Here is a 22,215-nt window from a genome sequence, read left to right on the forward strand (position 1 = left end):
CCACCACCTCTTAAATAACCAAAGAGCAAAAATAGTATCATCTCTTCAAGAAACTACCTACTATCATGACAATGTGTTACTCTGCACATGGGGCAAAGGTTGCAAATGTGTCAATCAGATCACCTCATACAGCACAGAGGACTTACCCAGACCTCAAAGTGAAGGGAACAGACTGCATACCATTGCACTTCATGTGTTTCCCTGTTGTGTCCTACTGCTGGCCCTGCCCTGGCTGATTTAGTCTCAGAGAAGATTTACACTGGAGGGGAACAGAGCACAGTGCCCTCCACCCCTGTCCCCAGTTCCTCTCCAGCTGAGGCTGCAGAAAAAACAATAGCCTCAGCTCTTCACCCATGATGACATCCCTGAATGGGACGTCCCACCCCAAGGGTATTTCCAGCAGGGAATGAAGGAATGACATCTCTGCAGATGAACAAATCAAAACCCCATGGTCTCTGAAGGTGAAAATGCAAAATGCATTGGCTGTGGGCAGGGAACATCCATCTTTAAGCAGTACACCAAAACATGACTGGTGAAACCAGGCCCTGCTCTTAAGAGTCAGTGGCAGAAGTCCCACTCACACGTGCTGAAGACTGGGCTCTGGACCAAGGCATGACTTTGATTCAACAAAAGAAAAAAAATACATTCTATTATTGGATGCCTCCTCTAGGATCATAAAAAGTCACTGAATAATTTAGATTGGAATGGATCTCTGGAGTTCTCACATTCGATCTTTTGTCCACAAGGACTCCCAAGTCCACTCCTGCAAAGCTGCTCTCTGGACAGTCACCCCAGCCTGTACAGCTTCAAGGGGCTATTCCATCCCATGTGTGGGACTTCTCACTTCCCTTTGCTGAACTGCACGAGGTTCCTGACAGCTCATTTCTCCAGCCTGTAAAAGTCTCTCTGATGAGCAGCTCTGCCCTCCAGCACATCAACCACTGCCCAGTTCCAGTTTAGTATCATCCGCAATCTTGCTGATGGTGCACTCCATCCATGCACTCCATCCCATCATCCAGGTCACTAGACAGTCTTGGCCCAAGTACTGGCTCTTGGAGGTTGCAGTTGCAACCAGCTGTCATTTGGATGTTGCGCTATTTTTGATCACAACCCTTTGAGCCTCAGGGCGCAGCTGGTTTTATGTCCACCTTAAAGTCCAACTATCCAAGCCATATCCCACCAGTCTGGCTACAAGCACACAGTGGGAGACCATGCCAAGGACCTGATGAAAGCCAAAGTAAATGACATCAACTTTTCTCCCCTTGTGCACAGGGCCAGTCATCTCAACACAGAATATGATCAGGCTGGTTAGGCATGATTTGCCCTTGGCAACCTCACACTACTAACCACCTTCGAAAGGGAACAACACACACCTCATAGAAAAAGTTGACACCCACTCCTCTCCCAAGGAAGACTTTTTGAAAGCTAACAATTTGTCACTTTGTCAGATTACTTGACACAGATGACCAGAAAGGATGAAATAGAAATGGAACCATGTATCATAGGTTTATTAGGGAAAAAAGTTATACTTCAAGACCATATAGTTGGCACTGTACTGAAGCAAAAGTATGTGAGAACAATTAAAATGTTAAAACCCAAATCACCATGAAAAATAAAATGCTCTTTTAATTTCTTTAGTTCCTTTTTTGTCCCCGTACAATTTACAATAACTACCATAAGCGACTGATAAGGTATTACTTCTACACTACACTTAAGCTGGAATGAGAGCGAGAGATGGACCAGAGACCGAATCCATCCCCCAGGTATGCTGCCACTCTCCCAGGCTGTGAGAATGGTAAAGTCTTAACTAACACGAGCAAAGGTTGTTGAGCCGTTACCATGAAATGGTAAGACCTTGAAAGTTACTGAGTAAACCATTAATGCTAGATTTCCCAGAAGGACTGCTAAAGAAGTCCTACATTATTGCAAGCTTCCAAATGCCTGCTAAAAAAATCATCATTATACCTTTCATTCATGTCAGCTTTTGCTTTCTGGTCTGGATGGAAGAAATTTTGGTAGTATTTTAAATGAACTGTATCCCAATTTATCCCCAGGACGGATCAAAGTCAAATGGGTTTCCTGCTAGTTGACTCTTGTATTGGTGGCTTGGGCTTCTATTTGGAGAGCAAATAAGTTAAAAGCAGTTTCTAATTTGCAAGTTACTCATCCCATGCATCTGCACAGTGAAGTGAAAGATACTGACACGGAATAAATAACATACAAAATAAGATGAGAATGGATTGAAGAAAAGTTGCACTAAACCTTTTAAATGGCAAAGGATAGAAAGCTTAACTGATGCTGATAAACTGCTGAATATGTGTTTTTGCTGGACTATACAGTGCCACTCTAACATGGATAGAGGGGTAGATTCCCATTGAACGTCCAGTCCAAAGGCTGCCAAGGAAGTGGGACACAGGTCTTTGATCAATATTTCAAATGTTAGATCAACAGTACTCACAAGAAGAATACAGCTCTTTCCTTGGTTAATATATTGTGCATAGCCATATCTCAAAGAATTAACAGCACCTTTTACATAAAAATTCCAAACATATTTATCTAGTGAACAAGAAAAACTCAGAGAAAACTTAGTACTCTAAGCAGTACTTCTGCAGATGTACAGTACTGTATTTATATAGATACAGATATAGATACCTCAAAGTGAATTTACACTGTGACGTAGTGATTAGTCCAGCAGTGGGCAAACCCACAGGGCAAGTCTTCAGAAGCACATATTGCCTTTGGTGGGCAGCCGGTTACATGGCATGATTGCATAGGAGAGCCCCATTGGGCAGCAAAGGACAGTTTAGCATCCCATTAAGCAAGCACAGCATGCTTAGGTCGTTCCCGCAAGATATAAGAAACTTCCAAATTTTCATGGCTAATACAGTTCTAGTTTTCACAGGTCACATACATTGCAACCACCTCTCCGTGCCTTAAAGACCCAGAGGAAGAAGGTAGGACACGAAATTTATATCCCATCCCTGCTTCCAAGCAGAAATCAAGCAGCACCACAGATTTAGGCTGGTAAAGTGGGGACCATGTTTGGCTTCATGGGGGTTTCTTGAGCAGCTGGTCTTCACTGGTTTGCCTCATTTCTCTTTTTTTTCTGTTTTTTTTCTTTTCTGAATCAGTTGCTTACAGTCAGCTGGTGGAAATCTTTTGAAAAGCATGGTCAGCCTGCCCTGCCTGAGACAGGGAAGCAGACTGCTACCATTTCCCTGGGATAGGCACGCCACACTCATACCAGCCCACGTAGTAGTAGGGTGTTGTGTATCCAATGCGTCCAAACGATACAGGCTCCTGGCGGTACTGGCGGTAATACCCTGATGGGGGAAAAACGGCCATTTGCATTTCAAAACAGAGACATAATAATTTAACAAAAGTAACAGACGCAGCGAGAGTCAATCCCACAGCCCAAATGAAAACTTAGAAGCTGTCTGGTAGGGAGTTTTGTCAAAAGGGTATTTGCTAGCCCTGGTATTTGCTTTAAATCTTTGTTGAATGATTTCACTCTGGTCCTTTACATTTCTTGTAGTTTTGATTCGTTTTACTGTCCAAAATCTCTTGAACTATTGTGTAATGCTGTAGTCTGCCAAAGCGCTTCTGCGTTTCACTCCAAAAGGTGGCTATATTTCAGCTGTGTTTATGAAGTTTGCAAGTCAGTTTAAATATATGAAGGACTCTGGGGCAAAAAATACCATCAAATCCTATTATCTCACAAGGCTCAAGAGACTATCAACAAACATCAGCTTTTCGCAAAATAAAAAGGTATCATTTCATGCAGTAAATGTGGAGTTAAGCCCTTTCTCTCCCTTCCGATAGCCTTTTCTTCATCTGCAGAAAGAATGTGACTGCTTAAAGCATTAGGAGAGGTGCAGCATTCTTCTCCGCATAGCTCGTGCACTGGAACATCTGAAACACTCATGTCTTGTGCCAATAATATAATTTCTGTGTGCTCTCTATCTCTGTCTCCTAGACCTAGTAATACACATCTGGATTAATCATCCCTCTTTTGAACTGAGAAATGCAGTACTTCCCAGTGATATACATCGGTGGCTATTTCAGTTTCTTCCTGGTAACATCACCATGAAAAGAATATCAACAAACAACTTAACATGGAAACCATTAAAGCCAACTGAATAATTTAAATCAACTGACTTATTGAAAAGATTGGCTGACTTTCATGATTGGGTTCGTTTTGTGGAGAAAGCCACAAAAGCGAGAGAAAGTCCTCTTGGCTATGTGAGCTGAGCGGTTAACCCAGAGGAACTCCTTCAAGGTGAGAATTTTCCCTCAGAGGGAGATATCTACCACGCCAGAATAAACATCCTGCAGTCCCACCTTAAGTCACAGAATCACAGAATGGCAGGGGTTGGAAGGGACCTCTGCAGATCATCTAGTCCAAGCCCCCTGCCAGAGCAGGGTCACCTAGAGCAGGTTGCACAGGAACGTATCCAGGCGGGTTTTGAATGTCTCCAGAGAAGGAGACTCCACCACCTCTCTGGGCAGCCTGTTCCAGTGCTCTGCCACCCTCAAAGGAAAGAAGTTCCTCCTCATGTTTAGGTGGAACTTCCTATGCTCAAGTTTGTGCCCATTACCTCTTGTCCTGTCCCCGGGCACCACTGAAAAGAGCCTCGCCCCATCCTCCTGACACCTGCCCTTTAAGTATTTATAAGTGTTGATAAGATCCCCCCTCAGTCGTCTTTTTCCAAACTAAAAAGACCCAAATCCCTCAGCCTTTCTTCCTAAGAGAGGTGTTCCAGTCCCCTAATCATCTTGGTAGCCCTTTGCTGTACCCTCTCCAGCAGTTCCCTGTCCCTCTCGATCCGGGGAGCCCAGAACTGGGCACAGTACTTCTAGAACACACTAGACGCACTCCTATGTGCTTTGTATTGAATGAACTGGTAAGAAACCATTTGCAAAAGCCATATTTGCAAAGATTGCATCTGGTCCTTTGTGGAAGAGTTTGCACCTCTGTTCAATGAGGTATGTCGTACAATTGGGAGAAACGTTTCATAGACCTATACAATTTTTTCTTTCTGTTTTTGCATTTTGTTTCTGTAAATTATCTGCATCATATGCCCCTCTCTTTCTTTCTCTCTCTCTCTCTCTCTCAACACCCACAAGTTCTTCTGGGACTTTCATAACCTGTTCAGCTGGGCCTGAGTACAAGACCGTCTCATCCGTCTCATCACCTACTGCATCAGCAGGCCTCCTCAGAGAGCTGCCAACAGTCATGGACAAAGAACCCCACTCCATGCCCTGCTCCCTACCCCTGAAACCTATGGACGTGATGAGAAGCACCTGGCCAGCACCCACTCCCGCGTTGCCATACCTCGGATGGTGGGCAGGGCTTCAATGTACGACTGAGGTCCCGTTCTTCCGTCCAGGTGCGAATCCACAAACTGGCAGTGGTCCTCTCCCCTTCCCCAGCTATCCCCAATGCTGTAGAAGGTGTCTGAAGGGTGATACAGACAGATTATTTGACTCAGAATTATTTTTGTTTGGGATGCTATTTACCACCAGGAAACTAGACATGGGAGAAAGCAGGAGAAGTACTACAGTGACAAACACAGTATTTCTAATGAAAAAACAGTGGCTGAAAAGAGGGAGAATGCTACCTTCACAGTACAGAAGGAGATACTATGGAAAAGAGAAATGGGTTATAGCTCGGTAAGGAATATTCCCCATTTTGCAAGTTCATGGACACTGCACCACAGGTAACAGGTGGAAGGAATTTCAACCGAGCCAGTCATTTCAATATGTCATGAGAAAGTAAAAAGGACTCCATTTGTCAATACCACCAGCTTGAGTGCAGTCTCAAATGAAAACCGAAAACTGTGGAGCTCTCCCTCTAGCAGATGAGGTGGGTCCTGCTGCCCTGATTGTTTCTTATTGGATATTAAACACTGCCTTTAAACTATACAAATGCATTGCAATAAAAATAATACATCAGCACAATCTGAAAAGCCATTGCGATAATCCCAGTACCTCAGACCAACAATATGGAAAGCTTTCTTCATTAAGTCTCATCAAATACACCCGCGTAAGAGCTACTGTTAACCCCTGGGAGCACTGCCCACCCCGTCACTGTAATACCAGTCTTTCCTCCACCGTTCCCCACTTCCACCTGCCCTGGGGCTCTCCGGGGTGTGTGTCTGACCATGTGCAGCTGGGGCTCACCTGCCCATGGGGCAAGCGTGGGACTTCCCAGGGAGAGGTGCAGGGAGCAGAACTTTGTTCTCACAGTACAAAGCACATTGCTTTCTCAGGATGCAAAAACACACAGGCTTTTCAAGGGAAACTTCTTCCGGAGAGGGGAAGAGAGAACTCTAAAGAGTTCTGCTGGAAAGCTAATGCCAGGGCATGAGTGTAACGCAAAAGCAGGGCAGCTCAGCTGTTACATGGGACCTTCTCAAGAGAAGGACTCCCAAGATAGCCATCACACAATTCCTTCACAGACAAGGTGAAGAAAGCGAGAAGACGGAGATGACAAGTAATCATATATCGGGAAATTCATCTCAGTGCCTACCTTTCAGGTCATCGCTGAGGTAAATCTTGTACCTTAAGGAGTTGCAAAGAACTACTCCTACAAACTTGCGGTACCAAGTCCGTTTCACGTACTGCTTGCCACTGCAGTCTGAATAGGTGGGGTCGTACTTAAAAGTGAAGGGGATCCAGATAGGTTCACCACCTTGGAGAAGATAAAATTCAACGTTAAGGACAGACATTAGCATTTCAGTCTGAGTTTTGCTGAGGTTTACATCCGATAGTATGTTTTACAAATAAATAAATAAAATAAAATAATAAAAATTTAAAAATAAATAAATAAAATGCAAGGGACTTGATTAAATCCCTTCTAGGCAGTAGACAGCAATAACTGTTAAAATGATAAAAAATATGATTTCATGTACTGAACCACAGTTTTAAGTTAACAAATAGCCTCACTGTTTTCAGTAAGACATCTTCTCTACCTAGTGATACTCTCTTTCTTTTTTAAAGGGAGCCTGATCCTAGGTCTGACAGTGGCACTGCCCAAATACAGTCACTTGCATTTTAACACCAAGTACGAGACTTACACCTTTTGCTATAAAAAACAGATGTTAAAAATTCTGCGGTGAGTAACAGCCTGTGATGCGAATTCAAGTCTATTCTTGCTATTTGGTTAAAAAGGTCAAATCAGAAACATACTTTTCGGTTTTGTTTTCCCACATTACATCAAAATAGACGAGGTTCCAACAACAGACAAGCGAGACCTTTCCTGGGGAACTCTGTCCAGAGCGCTGCTGCAGAGAAGTCTGTATCACAAAAGACTAAATATCCCTTTTGGCTTGCCTAAATGTTTGCTTTATACTAACCAAGACAATATAATTTCTTTTGAAATTGCTGCTGTAGTAATGTACATATAATTACACAAAAAGCTTCCAGTGTGGTAACTGATATTTTTCTCCCAAGCTACAGCACAGAGCACCATTTTTACTGTGCTATTTTGAGGAGGTTTACAAATGAGATTGAAATTTTTTTCTGTTAGTCATTCTTCCTCCCTCTCAGTAGGCACACGGACCAAATCCTGCAAACGCTTGCACGTGAGAAGCAATCGCTGATCAGCAATCCTCAAAACTCCACCAGTATGGACACAAAGGTAACTGGACCGACTTTACACAATTAGTCACACAGTGAAAGGAATGCAGGATTTTGGCTTTAGAATAAAGCAATAAACTCTCTATTTCTTGAATGCAGTTTTATTGCTGTGAATGGTCTGCTTTTGTCCACCACCTTTGCCCACCTCCGAAAATCCTGAAGGATAAACTTAGAATGTCCTGCAAGGGCTGCGCTAGATGTTCAGAAGCTCTTCATTTCTTTCATTTCTTCATTTCTTTCATTTCACCCAGAGCTCTGACACCTCTTTTTGGTCTATCTTACCTCTACCACTGCAGCTACACAAAAAAGATTTTCTCTTTGTCCAGTCGGAGCAGAAACTACAAGTGCAAAAGCCATCACCTTCCAAAATCACCTTTCCATGAACAGACCCACAAAATAACTGACAGCAAAAAACCTGAAGGTGACCGGTGACAGGGGAAGGCCACTGCTCTCAGAGGCCTCCCACACTGACTGCCAGAGACACCACGTGCTTGTGCTCTCCGAATCCTGTGCATCATCAGAGACATCTGAGAGGACATGGAAAAAGCAGACTAACAAGCATAATAAAACATAGAAGGGAGGGAGACACTGGACATTGTTTTCATGAACAATGCAGTCAAAAAGCCCCAGAACCAACCATTTGAACTGCTTAGGAAAGCTGACAGAGTGTAATAACCATAAGATCTTTTTTTCCTGCTTTTCTCCCCAGAGCACCCTACCAACGGACACGGCAGCAAGGTCGGTCCCAGCACCAGGAAATCAGTTCTTCTGATTAGGGGCCAAACCGGCTTATTGCAAAGTCAGTAGGCTGGGAAACGCAAAGCAGGCTCAACAGCATCGTGACATATCCCTGTCATTCAGGTCAGCCACAAACCCTTGAATTTTTTTATTATTTGTAAGGGCGTTAGGCTTATAGACGAGGCTAACAAGTAGAGACAGAACAAACTGATCCCACTGTCCAAGCTATGCTCAGGGAACTAAAGGACACAGATACAGAAGCAATACAGTTTAGTGCTTATTACTAAGCAATTAAAGCTGTTGTACCAGATAAAAGATGGGCCAAAATCAAGTGCTCCATCTAACACATCTTTACAAGGTTTCTTTTCAAAGACCAGAATAAGGGATCTTATGACAGAAAATGTTTTTTGAATTAGCACAACCTGTTCTCACTTAAAACTGTAACTCAAATTGCCTGTTAATGTGCTTCTAACACCTATATTATAACTGTTTTACACAGGTTTTATGCATGTCATGAAAGAAATAGTGGAATAAGACTTACCAGGTGGTCTGACAATGAGGAGGGGATTGTCTAGAAGAATGAAACAAATACAAAAAAATTAATATTTTGTTCCAAACCTTGTTTTATAATATGAAAGATACAGTGTCAAACAAGAAAATGTCAGTTGCAAAGCAACTACTTTTAGCTACATTATGAACGTGGGATTTACATGTCTCCTCGATTTGCAGAGCTAATGAGTGTTTGTTATTCCGCTGTTTTTCTCCGTTGAGGAAACTTGCCACAAGGCTGTATATTTAATACTGTAAAAAAATATTGAGAATAGTATCAAAGTTCAAAGCCAACTCTGAAACAGATTTCCCCCTCTCAGGGGGTCCTCAGAGCAGGAGGAGAGTTTCCCTGTAGGCTTCTGAATATATAGTGTAAGTTACACCTGCAGGCCTAACTTCCAAAGGGATATGTAACCTACCCCTTGTATGCAAATCTTGGTCTCAGACATCCACCACGTTTAGTACAGTTGTTTAGTGGTTTTCATAAATAGGTGAAATTTATCATTTTAATTCTTTTTGTCATAGTGACAGAATTTTTGCAGAAGCCCCCTGGGCAGTGCAGGGTGCACTGCCCACTGCCTCCGGAGCTTCTGGTCATGTGGAATACTCTTTTTTAACAAAAGAAGGATGGAATAGGTGTGGAGTAAGGATAACAAACCAACACGATCCAATGCATTAGCTTCTCTGTATTCATTACATTGCAGTTTCTGTCATCTCCTAATTAGTCCATAGTGTGCACAAAATACCTGAAGAAAAAGCACAGTGCTTGTATACCATTGGGGAAGAAAAATTCCAGGGAGTTTTTCCAGTTTGATGAAAGGGAACAATGCTTTTCTCTTCTCTTCAGTGGGTTACCGGGGTAAGATCGAACATTTTCAACAAGCTACTTGCTCCTAGGATGGCATTCTTTATTGAATATTCTCATCAGCTCACATCTTTCAATTGGACTCGAAGAGCATTCTGAACAAACCATTTCTGTCTCTTCTGACCTGCTCCATCACTGTAACTATACCATCTGGCTTTAGATTTAGCAACTGCTTTTGTACTTCTGCCAGATGGAAAGCCACCTTTGGCCACATGACAAACGAAAGATCAGTGCTGCAAATAAAAGTTTAAATCTGGTGGATTTAACCTGTTAAATAAAGCTCGCAAGGGAGCTGACTTTGGACAGGAAAACTAGGCATCCAGGCTCACATACTGGCAGGCAGCTAATCGGCAAAACTCCCTGCAAGATACAGCATGGCGTATTTGTCCAATGTTAAACATTATGCTTGGATTTATACTTGAGCTTCTTACTCCTTTAAAAAAAAACCTCAATATGTTATGCAGGACCATTTACTGATCTTGCATCTTTGTCTCTCTTCTGCGAAGAAATGGTTCTTAATGGAGCTTCTGAAGTGAGCACTATGGGTTGAAGCCAAATGAGCAAAGGCAGAGACTCCGTAAACCTCATGTTTTCCCAAAAGGGCAAAATTTGCAAGAGACAACAGACATTTTGCTCAAGTAAAGACTGAATAATTTGCCTTTTATTTCTTAGTGGAGTCATTGGCCTCTGGCTCAATGGAAGAAGAAATGGGTAAAAATAGCTCATTTAACGTACTATTTTTAGAAGGGGGTGTTGCTCTTGAACACACTATTATCCCTGTGAAAGAGCAGCATGCCTTGTCAAAAAAAGAACAGAGATCTTTGCCCGTCTGATGGAACAATTGTTTCCTATATTTCTTCCAGAGACAACCACTTCCAACTGTTCAGCTGTTCACAATTAGGAAGCTAATTTACTAAACGTTTGGTCAATCTATCAAAGACATTAAACTTCCCATTGCTTCTGTATTGTTGAACATTAGTAGTCTTTTGTATTTTAAATTCAACTTCCTGTTCCCCTGAAGCTCACTTTAATGTCACTTAGATTTTCATAATGGCATTAGGAGTGCATATTATTTTCCTAGCTTTACTGAAAACAAACAATTAACCTAAAATCAAATATCTCAAAAGCAGCAAGTTCAGGATAATCACCATTATTACAATGCTGGTTTCAGTCATTGCCCTGTGACATCTGTTTCTAGGAATTCAGTTTTGAGATGAAAATAAAAAGCAAAGCATACCAGATTCTGTGATAAATGAGACTGAAGAGCTAACAGGTCCATAACCAAAGGGATTCTTTGCTTGGACTTTAAAATAATACCTGAAACAAAAAGAGAGGGAAAATAAGATTAAAACACTGATTCCACTGCAACTGCTTTATTATAAATACTACTAAAACAGGGTGAGAATCAAACCAGTAGAATTCCACCGAGTTCAGGTGTCCTTTGCATTAAATGGAGTTGGATACTCAGCCAGGGTATGAGCTGGCTGTTACAGACAAATTTCTCCTTTTTGGAATTGCTTACATGCATATTTTTGGATCACTTATTTTTATCACCACCCTTTCCAAAAAATACACACAACTACATCCACTTTATATGAAAGAACCAATAGCAACAGACTAAAAGGAAAAGTTGCAAGGAAATTAAATTCTGATCTCAGGAACAGTTTTAAATCAGATTAACTCACAGAATCACAGAATGGTAGGGGTTGGAAGGGACCTTTGGAGATCATCTCGTCTAACCCCAACTCCCGCAAAAGCAGTGGTGTGAACTGCAAACTAAAACTAGATCAGATTTATAAGAGATCAGAAGCTGAGCTTTTGACCTTTCTGTAAAAACTCTAGCAGCATTAAGATCACAATACTTGAGTAATATGAGAAAGTTTCACATGTTGCCTTATTGATTCCCCAAAGTATTTAAATCATATGCTTAACTTGAAGCACGACTCGCCACTAGAACTCCATTCTTTGCTTGATAGAAGCAAAATTATTATCACTCTTAGAGAAGAATGCGTAAGCACATTTTTACTTCATTTCCAAATACAGTAATTTTTATTTGATGCCTATTCTGACATTTTTTCCCCAGATTAATGTTTTCTTCTTTCCTTTTTTTCTTTGTATCCAGTCCAGCAGAAACCAATTAGAATGGAAGATTACTGTAAAAAGTTCCAGCACGGCATTTTTGAAGTTCCTGGGTTAAGGTCTTCCTTTCCTGCCTGCTTGCTCAATTTCATTCTTGTAAAGAAATTAACAAAAAAATGACCACGCCTCTGTAATATCCACATAGCATTTGAATCTTGATTTAGCCTCTCGACCAAAAGCAGACACCTCCAAAAGCACCACACATGACCCACATAACAGGGCAAGCACTTACGGGTGCCACCAAGCACTGGATTACCTCCCATAGCAATGTCCCACCTGAGTGGAAGGCCTGATGCTCCTGGTGAAAGTGAGCCTGCCCCATTAAAAACATCAGGCTGCTCTTGATCACAGAATCATAGAATTGCCTAGGTTGGAAGGGACCTTTCAGATCATCTAGTCCAACCATCAACCTAACTCTGACAAAGCTCTCCCAATCCTGCACAGAAACCTGCCAGTGCTGCTCCGCTTGCACAGCCCACGCTGGGCCCAGACAGCATGGTTCACGGCAAACATGGTCTGACATCCCCTGGAAGCTATTGCCACCTGGCACGGTTTGTGTCTTCTCTTCTGTCCACAAGAAATGACAGTAGCCCTTGCAACCTAAGAGTATAACGTGGTTTAATGCCACAAAAGATGCTCATATTTTACAGCCTACCAGGCTGCAGGCAAATTCAACACAATCCTGTCGAAGGAACTTTGCTATTTTTAGTCTGCCACTCAATTTTTATTGTGTGCACTTTCCTGTACCATGAGATGTATCTGTTCCTCAAGGACTTAGCTACAGAGCAGGGCCTGGAGGTTGCTCCTGAAAGGAACCTCTCCGGCCTAAGCACCAGCAAAGCACATGCAAAACTCTTCACACTGAGAAACCAGAGGGGAACCAGTTGAACCAGCCCTTTTGGCACAACTGAATCTCTTTTTCCATTAAAAAGAATGTTTGCTTTCATGCAAAGTGAACTGCTTCATGTCAAAATCAAAGTGGAAAGACTGAAAAGACGTGCAAATAATATCTACTTCTTCAGCAGAAGGGTGGCCGTCATCTGAACACAGGATTTTACTGTGTAGCAAGGTGTTTACCTCCAGGGTACGTGCTAGGTGATCAGTGTGGAAGCTACAGGAACTGAAATGTTCTGGGCTTCATCCATGGCACAAGCTTTACCTTGTATCTGTGCCAGACCTGGAGCACACGCATGGTCAGACCGTCTGCGGGACACGTTCCCACCCCTGCAAGGGGGACATGCCCCCTGTCCCTGCTGCGTCCCACAGCTGATGGCAGAAACCAGCTCCACTCCTGCTTTCTGCAGACAGTTCTGCCTGTAATTAACAACTATACGATGCTCACAAAGGACTCACAGCTTTCTTTTAAAAGACACACACTGTGGCAAAAAGAAACCACCTTAAATAGTGACATTTAGCAAGGCTGTGTCTTTTGCTCATTCCTAGCACAATCCTCTTCCTGGCAGAAATATTTGCCAGTGGTTTTAACTATTGGCCTTGATTTCTCAACCCCAGCTTATGAGTGTTTAGTATGGCTGGAGAAAGAGGAGAGGGGAGTGAAAAGCCTCCCGTGTGCTCCTCCGCTTCTGGCCACCCGAGTAAGCACGGCAGCCTGAGCACTGCTTTAATCCCCTGAGCTGCCAATGCTCTCACAGGACACCTGCATCCATCCACGCCTCCTTCACCCACTCGCACCTTCTCCACTCGGGTCGGGACAGGGGCCATCGGCACAAGGCTGACCACAGGGACAGGACACAAGGCAGCAATTCCTCATGTGACTTCTGAAATGGCCACAACGCAGCACCAAGCTGCGCTGGCTTAGTCCAACACTTGGTGTGACTACTTCAGAAGAGTAGGAGAAAAATGTTTTCCAGCCTACATCTTACCTGCGATTACCTACGCAATCAGGGCAACTGTGCATTCCAGGGTCCTGCTATGTATATAAAAGCCCGTCTGGGACACATGATTGCTCAGGATGCCTGCCTGACTTTCTGGAAAGAGCAGCGAGGAAGTTCTGAGTACTTTTTTCTACGCTAAATTGGAAAATTAGTTCCTAAGCCTTTATATATACACAAGAAGCCTTTAGTAGTGCCAGAAAGAGAGCCAGGTCTCGTGACTTGCTGACCTGTGATTTAAACATAGACGATGCTATGATTACTGCATTAAGAACGTCAATGAAATAATGCAGTCAGGATATATTTCTTTCTCAGACATGACAAATAAAATAGAAATTGCCAAAGCCCTCCTAGGTCCAGGCATCTGACATTTTCATTAGTCAGAATCGTTCAGCTGATGAATTTACCAGGAAATCTCAAACCAGTATAACTCAACTGTTCTTCGTCACATAAATACATGAACAAAACTTGTAATATATAAGTTGATTGTGCTTTGATTACACTTTGCCTAGGCAGAACTGCAATGAATTGTTACCAATAGGCACAAAAGATTAACAACTGCAAGAGACGCAACACCATTCGCTACTCATTTTCAATACAGACAAGAAAAAAGCTTTTCCTCCTAAGGAGAAACCTCCTTAGAGATTTTATATATCACTTCTACTGACATGTCAAAAAAGGACATAATAAACTGTAATGGGGCAATGAATATGTAATATTTTTATTCATTTAGACTATATGACTAATCGTATCACCATACCTGTCACTTTGAGCAAAATCATTTTATGACTTAACTCAAGGTGTCTCCCTTCTGTTCGCATTAAATAGCTGGCACTTGCAGCCAGAAAGTGAGATAATTGCTTAACACGCTAATAAGGGAAACAGCTGTTTTTAAAAAAAAAATCATTCACCGCAAAATCCTTTTTCCCGCCTCTCCGAAGGGGTGCCTGCATGGACCCCCCGGCCCCATGCCCCGTCCAGCGTCAGGCTGAGATGGTGGGACACCAGCCAGCCATGGGGCACACAGCAGCACCGTCCGCATGTGCTGCAGGTGGCAGGGTGGGATCCACAGCACCGGGACCGCATGCCAGCCATGGGGACGGTGGGGTGGCTGCTGCTGGACCTCCTGTGTCAGCACAAGGGTGGTGGATGTGTGGAGGGTACACGCAGGTGCCTGGAGGGAGAGCCACGTGCTGCCCGGGAAGGGGAGGGAACAAGCCGACGTGACAGCACCCCACAGACCCACCGCCCATCAGGATCAGTGGATGAGGGGGAAAAGAGGCTGGGAGGAGGTTGGGAAGGACAGGCAGGTTTCCTCCCACAAGCATGTGGAGAGGGCAGCAGGGGCTGACACCCTCCCCCTGCAACTGCACCATCCCTCCAGAAGAAAAACACATAAATCAGCTGCCTGCAGGTTCACAGGCTAGTGCAAAGTGCCTCCCTCCATCAAAAACAGCCTAGCACTACGTTTGCCGTGAATATTTACAAGAAATATTATAATAAGACACTAGAGCAGAGTGAGAAGAGGAGCTTCCTACACAGCTGGTATGATGTAGGTATGTGCCACACAGATCTACCGCTTGCACAGGACGAGGGTTTCATTGACTTGTTACCTCTTTTGTACTGTCCGGTGATGCACAGCAGCCAGCTGTGGCTGATGCTATTTGTTGGACATACTGCAGTTTTTCTTTAGTAGGGACACAGAAAGGAAACAGAAATTTTCGCTACATCTCGCCCCCAGACCCAGAAGATCCAGGATCTGTTTGCAGTTGTGGGCCCTGAGTAAACGTTTGAAAGCTTCCTATGAAGTGCCTTGTACAACAGTGGAATTGGTAGCAGGCACTGTGGGATCAAAATGTCCCTGGAGGGAACAAAAACAGCGGACAGGGAAGAAGATTTGATGAGACATGGAGATATGGTGGTAAAGGACCATGAGACTATCATGAGATAGACTATCACGAGACTATCTAGCCACTCCCATCAGGCACCAACACAGCTTTCCCACAGAAAGGCAGGAAAAAGCGTAACCATGCTCAAGAAAGAGACTGAAATGTTTATGACGCGTATTATCATGTTTGTGACTGCAGGAGACTGGATTTAGTGGTTGAGCAGATGCCATCCAGCCCTCTGCATCAGCCTTCTGTGACAGCTGAGAATTAAGCTTAGGGAAGGGACATTGTCAAGACTGCTGTTTTTAAGATTTAATAAGGCTTAAAGTAATTGTAGTGTTTATATTCACATGTCACGAGGAAGCAGCTCCCTGTGCCCACTGAAGCTGGCCAGAGTTTTGCTAATGGAAAAACTTCCACTTCTCAACTGGAGGTCAGACCAGGCCTTGGAAGAAAACTTATGACATGGGTTAAACACAGATTTCCGGTTTGTTTGTAAAACCTAAACACCAGGCAGATGTTTTCCAGGATATGTTGACAGCTTCAAATCTTCTCCGGGGCTGACTTCTGCCAAGATGCCAACCTGTTACTGATACGCTGTGCCCGCCGCGAGATTGCACCACCCATAGCCCCTCATGGGACACCCAGCAGTCAATAGCATCTGCATACAGTAAATCTGACTTAATCAGAGATTTCTCACAAAATGCACTAACAGTGCAAACACAAAATTTTTAGACTAACTTCAGATTTCATGCCATATTTTCTTAGTTAGGCATGGGGTCTTTTACCAGTGGTTAGGGAGTTATTTTTAAGACAGAAAATATGCAATTAATTCAGTCTGTGGACTTGGAGAATATAAATGAGATTGGCCAATACACACAATTCCCCTGTCGTAAAGAAGGGAAATTTCTCCTCCTTCTCCACCACAGACCCCACATGAAGCCTTTATTTCCTTCACAGAGTGTATAACAGAGGCCAATGGATTATACCATTCTTCAGTAAGATGCTGGGGAAATAATATGCTTAAAACAAACAGTGCTTGCTTGAACCTCCCTTACTTTGAACCAGAACCTTAACATGTGATAGGGGAGTCAGTAGGTTCATGGAGATGCGTGAACCTATAACCTGGCTATTCCTATAAAACTCCATTCAAATACAGCTAAATTGTGACCTTCTGAAGCCTGGAGTTAACGTGCATCTTGGAAGATGTATCACAGGTTGGCAGCTCAATTCCCATCAATTCCCCTGCACCAAGCGCAGCCAGGACAGCGGCTGCAGGGCTCCTGGGGGGCTTTCACTGCAACCCCTCTTTCTGGTCACCTGAAGCCCTTGAGATGTTAGGCACGAGAAGCAGAGAGCTGTCAGTGGTCTTCAACACTGTCCTTGGGGCAGCAGGAGAGGGAGACTTGGCTGAAAGGCAGTGAAGAGGTGAGGATCTGGGGCTGGAAGTTGGAAATGGCAGAGAAGCAAGACACAGAGGAGTCCAGCCAAGGGAATCTGGGGCATAGGGGCAAAGCCTCCCTGGCCTGTGTGGGGAACAGGCTGAGAGTGTGGGAGCAGAGGAGAGGCTACAGAAAACCAGTGAAGGGGTGAAGGGCAGGGGATGTACAAGAGTCTGGCATGTCGAGGCAGGAACTGGGACTAGTGGCAGGAGGAGAGAGGTTTAGGGAATGGATGTCCTCAAGGCACAAGGACGTGGACATACAAAGGCAGGAGGGTCTGCACCCACTTCTCTCACTATCTAGGAACAGAGCTTAGATCTCAGGCCTCTTCCATCTTGTTATAATGGGTGAAACCCACAGCGAAACTGTGCCCCACACCTCCCTCCATACTTTTGTAACAATGATGTTTTATAACAAGGGCACTAGCAGATGCGGAGCATCAGATTGCAGCTCTCTACTGTGCAAGTGATATTGCTTTAATCCACCATCCACCACTCTTAAGGACTTGCACTGAGGTCTAGGTTATTAATCTTCAGAATAGGTTGCCTTTTTTTATCTCTTGGATATGTGAGAAAAAGCCTCATGAAGTATGTGACCGACAGTGCTGCGGACAGAAAAGCCGAGGGTAAAATGGCACAAAGTTTTTCCTGTAACATCTTATTTCTGTTTTTTTTTTAACTCTTTGGGTGTCCTGTGTATGCTTATCCTGCCTCTCCATACACCTTTTGCTTGCTGATTTCCTGGGTCTTTGACGCTGCAGGTGTCCTCTGGTGGACATGTCCCTGGTGGACCCAGGAGCTGCTGCTGAAGTTGCTCTGGTGCTGGCTCTCCCAAAGAGATGCCATGTCCCCAGAACTCTTTGGTTGGAGAGAAGTCTCCAGGGAGGAGACAGGGGATGTCCTGATTTGAGGTCCCCTGTTGTGGAGAAGCACTCCCTTCTTAACACATAGTCTGATTTCTTGGTGCTTGGATGTTTCAGGGCCACCAGTAGCAGCTGCAGGGGCAAGGTGTGTGTGAGCCTACGCTAAAGTTAGGGCTGTGCGGAGAAGCACTGTAAAGTGGTCAGAAAAAATACGCCTGGTCATATTTGAGACCCAAATGCTACAATGCATTGACTTTTCATAATTTATTTATTTTATCTTATTTATTATTTAATCTATTAAGATTTTTGATGAAGGCCATGCCCAAACAATTCTTCTCTGTTTTCTAGGTTGAGATGCTCAGATAACTGCTTTTAACCCGCAGAACCCTCCCTTCGTCTATACGTCATCTTGGAAAGGAAAGATACTTTAGGTGACGCCATTTTGCTCTTCTGTGTTGCCCTGGCACAAACCCTATGTGCCTGTCCTAGGAGTGGATGCTCTGATCTGCAGCTCGTCACGAAGTGAGGCATGCTAGTCCTAGCCCACAATCCCAGTGCATCTCCCACGTTAACACTTACAGGAGCAACACCTGCCACCAGTGTCTAAGAGACTGTAGGCATCAGCACATGAAGAGCAATCACCTAGCCCAAGGCAGCACCAAAAGTGTTTCACACTCAGAATTTGAGCAAAAAGTATGAGAGCCACTGAGCGTCTGCCAAAAGAAGTAATTTTAATGTAGTCCCTTTGTGGCCATTTACTTCCCACCCAATTGCCACGAATTATTCCAGTATCACCCAAAGCATCCACGTTCTTCCATTTCAGTGAGATTTTTAGCAAGATAAAGACCTAAAGCTCCTGCCAAACTGACTTCTCAGCAACTGCCACAGTCTCATTATATACCATGAAGCCTTTTATTCCAGCACAACTCGTGAACAGACAGCGAGAACAGACAAGAGAGCGGCACCTCTCCTCACCAGCCCTTAGGTATCAAATCTTGGCCATGCCAGTATGTGGGAATGGCCACATCACATCACACCAAGGGTATACATTAGTATAGTCTTCCCCCCAAAACTTGATTCAGTTATGCATAAGACTAGAAAATGCATTTTTAAAATAACTTTTTCTCTGTTACTGATACGTGGTTTTACATACACAAACATATATGCATGTACACACAGTCATCTGCTCCAGCATTAATATGGTAAAGATAACCATGTAAGTAGCTGTGCAGTTTATAAAACCATTTGCTGTCAAACAGAATGAGTAAAATCTAGATCATTTATACTAAGGCCAAGAAAAATGACTGACAATTCTCAAAATTTGTTTTACTTCCCTAACAGAACTGGAAAGGAGTGGCTCAAATCCTTACCGTGTGTTGGGCTTCAGGTTCTCAATTGGCAAATGAGTTGTCCCTGCAGTCCTGGTTGACCACTTGTTCTTTAAAAAGTCATCGTAGGATGCACTGTAAACTAGATAGCCTGTAAATGGGAAGACAAATAGTTGTGAGGATTCTAAAATTTTAAATAAATAATATCCCTAGGTGTCATGGTAGATTTTATGAGTTAAAAGGGGTGGAAGCATCTTAGAATATGAAAGTGATTTGATGCCTAACACCCCTGGAAAATCCCAGGCTACAAGAATTTCCTGTCATTAGCTAATAATGATGGAGCATTACATCAGAGGATGGTACCCAGGTGCAAATACTGGTTTAAAACAGTGAAGGCAAAAAGATGACAGAGGTAACACGTTCACTGTTTTAAGTGATACACTGACTGTGCAGAAACTAATGTAGTTAGAAATTCTGTGTTGTTTTTTTTTTTTTAAAAATACATTATGCAAACTGTGTTTGGGAAGGTACTGGATTAACAGCCTTGAAGAATGAAATGCTGTGGGACAGACACCACACAGCCTGTTCAAGTGCCACCTTCTCCCTTCCCAACCATCATCCCTGCTTCAGCTCCGCCAGCTCCCACCCCTCTTGTCATCGCTGTCAGCCACAGAGTTGGGTGAGGCTCCTCAAAAACTGGATGTTAGCACCAAAGCAGTGGCCTCTTCCAATGCTGACTTCAGCTCTGACAAACAGAGGTTGATTAATTTTGAAAATATTTTGGTTATTTATTTACTCTTGTGTCTTTCCAGCAACTTTTGAGATTCATTCGTGAAGTCAGTTGCAGGCTCACACCCAGAGTGGTTCCAGCCACACTCACCTCATCTCAAAGTGGACCGAAGCTGAGTGTGAAAGATGCTCCAAAGGCAGGCTTGGGAGGTGCCTGCGGTGGTGCTGAGGGCACTACCTGGAGGCAGAAGTGCTCAGTCGAGCAAAGCACTATCACAGCTACCATCCAGGTGAGAAGCGGTGCCTTCAAAACAGCTGCCACAAACGCAGTGGCAAAAACTTTGAAATACCTGGACCAGCATGAGCTGGTTGGTCTGGCACCAAAGGATGACAGACGGACCTTTCTCACTCTTCAGAAAGTAGCTTACCTCTCAGAAAATTGCAGAGTGAGAACTTCATGAGCCACTGGCTCAGCTTAAGGCAAAAAGGGTCCTTTAAGAAAACCTTCCCCTTCCCCACTACCCCTCAGGAGAGTACCTGTTACCATGTCTCCTCGAGCAGGTTTGGCCCAGTCCACGATGACAAAGGAGTGACAGCCTTCGACTGCCACGACAGTGATGTTGTGAGGGGCTTTCAGGGGACGCAGATCTTTCTCTCTGAGGTCATTCGGGATGATTTCGTCGAGGCTCTCCACTTGGAAGTGCTCCAGAGCCTCTGTCAAGGAGCAGGGGGCTGCTGGATCTTTATTGAGATAGGTCACATAAGGAGCTGGAAGAGACAGGGAAGGGTGGTGTTTAGTCAGCAGTTTGTAGGTACCACAGAGTAGCACACAGGCTGGCAATTCCCTGAAAAGAGAGTCAAGTTTTGCGATGCATTTTAAAATTCCTCCACTTCCAGCCCAGAGACGGTTCCCTGCTGCCAGGAAAGCATGGCTCACACTCAATTTGAGTGCAGGGGGAACGGGATGCCAATATTCAGGTCTAGCCCACACTCACAACTGTACCCAATTATGCAAAGGCAGAAGGATCGTCTGTGACTGCAGGACCCTCTGCACGCTGCCTCCAGCTGCTCTGGAGGTGGGGTGGAAATGTCACCCAAACTTTCTGCCTTTCCACGTGTGGCAACAGATCCCTGCCAGGGCCTTAGATCATCTTAAGATTTTACCAGGTCTTAGCGGTTGGTTCTTACACAAACATCCTGAAGCTGGGGTGAAACAACAGAGAGAACAAGAAAAGTAATTCCAAGGTGAAGTCTGACCAGGTTAAATGAAGGGATTATTGCTGCGGTTCCCTGGGTACTAAGGCACCAGGAGTCATGAGTCCCTACCTTCCAAACATGTGCTCCCAACCTGTAACATTTATTTTCAAAAGCTTTATACTGACCAGAATTGCACTTCAGTTTGGGAAAAGATTAAACCATCTTTTTATTACCTTAAAAGTCACTGTAACATTCGAAGTAAGGACTATAGAACTTGCTTTGGAAATGTTTATTCAGCAATGTTTATTATGCAATAATACAATTCATTGAAATGGTAATATTATTTCCCTAGTGCCTTGAGATGTTCATAAACCAACTTTTCTTGGTTTATCTTATTGGATGTCATGCCCTAAAGGGATTTTTTCCAGATTTTGCAATGAAGTTAATTTTAGCCTCTCCAGCTAAATGAATCAAGAAGTACTGTCAGTGAGAGACCCGAATAGAAACATCATGAAATTGTTTGGACAGGGAAACTGAAGATGCACTGGAAAAAGTCTTGGCTTATATAAAAACAAATCTTTCACTCCAGCAGCAGAGCTCCACTCTAAGCCACGTGAAGCTTGTAGATATTGGAAGGGAAGGCAAGACATGAGTCAAAGCTGACTCTCTATTCCCTGAACTCCCATCTGAAATGCCAGGTGAGCCAGCAGCTGACCTGACCTCAGCTCAAATGCCAGAGGTTTGTAAAGGGCTAGGGGGAGGCAGGGGTCTCCAGTCTGGGGTGGAGGCCAGAATGCAGTGCCTTAATACCTCCAAATCCCTCTGGTCTGGCCCCCAGTTGCTTCTCTAACGAAGCAGCAGCGCAGCTCTGAAGTCAGAGCTACAACACCTACCCACACACTTGAATGGCTCACGTACACAGGAGCCAGCCTCATGTCAATGTA

General features: G+C 43.9%; 1 protein-coding gene across 1 annotated transcript in view; it reads right to left on the bottom strand.

Moving 5' to 3' along the window:
• Positions 1-1,519: 1,519 nt before the first annotated feature.
• The window catches only part of FNDC1 (fibronectin type III domain containing 1), a 72,076-nt gene continuing 51,380 nt past the window's right edge, over positions 1,520-22,215 (bottom strand). Inside the window, exons 14-20 of the mRNA XM_063329224.1 lie at positions 20,612-20,842; positions 19,388-19,496; positions 11,031-11,110; positions 8,921-8,950; positions 6,533-6,694; positions 5,336-5,458; positions 1,520-3,323 (exon numbers count right to left, since the gene is read on the bottom strand). Coding sequence (XP_063185294.1) covers positions 3,208-3,323; positions 5,336-5,458; positions 6,533-6,694; positions 8,921-8,950; positions 11,031-11,110; positions 19,388-19,496; positions 20,612-20,842 — 851 coding nt within the window. The 3' untranslated portion in view covers positions 1,520-3,207. The remainder of the gene's footprint in view (positions 3,324-5,335; positions 5,459-6,532; positions 6,695-8,920; positions 8,951-11,030; positions 11,111-19,387; positions 19,497-20,611; positions 20,843-22,215) is intronic.

The sequence above is a fragment of the Chroicocephalus ridibundus genome, chromosome 3, assembly GCF_963924245.1.
Source record: "Chroicocephalus ridibundus chromosome 3, bChrRid1.1, whole genome shotgun sequence".
Taxonomy (NCBI): Eukaryota; Metazoa; Chordata; class Aves; order Charadriiformes; family Laridae; genus Chroicocephalus; species Chroicocephalus ridibundus.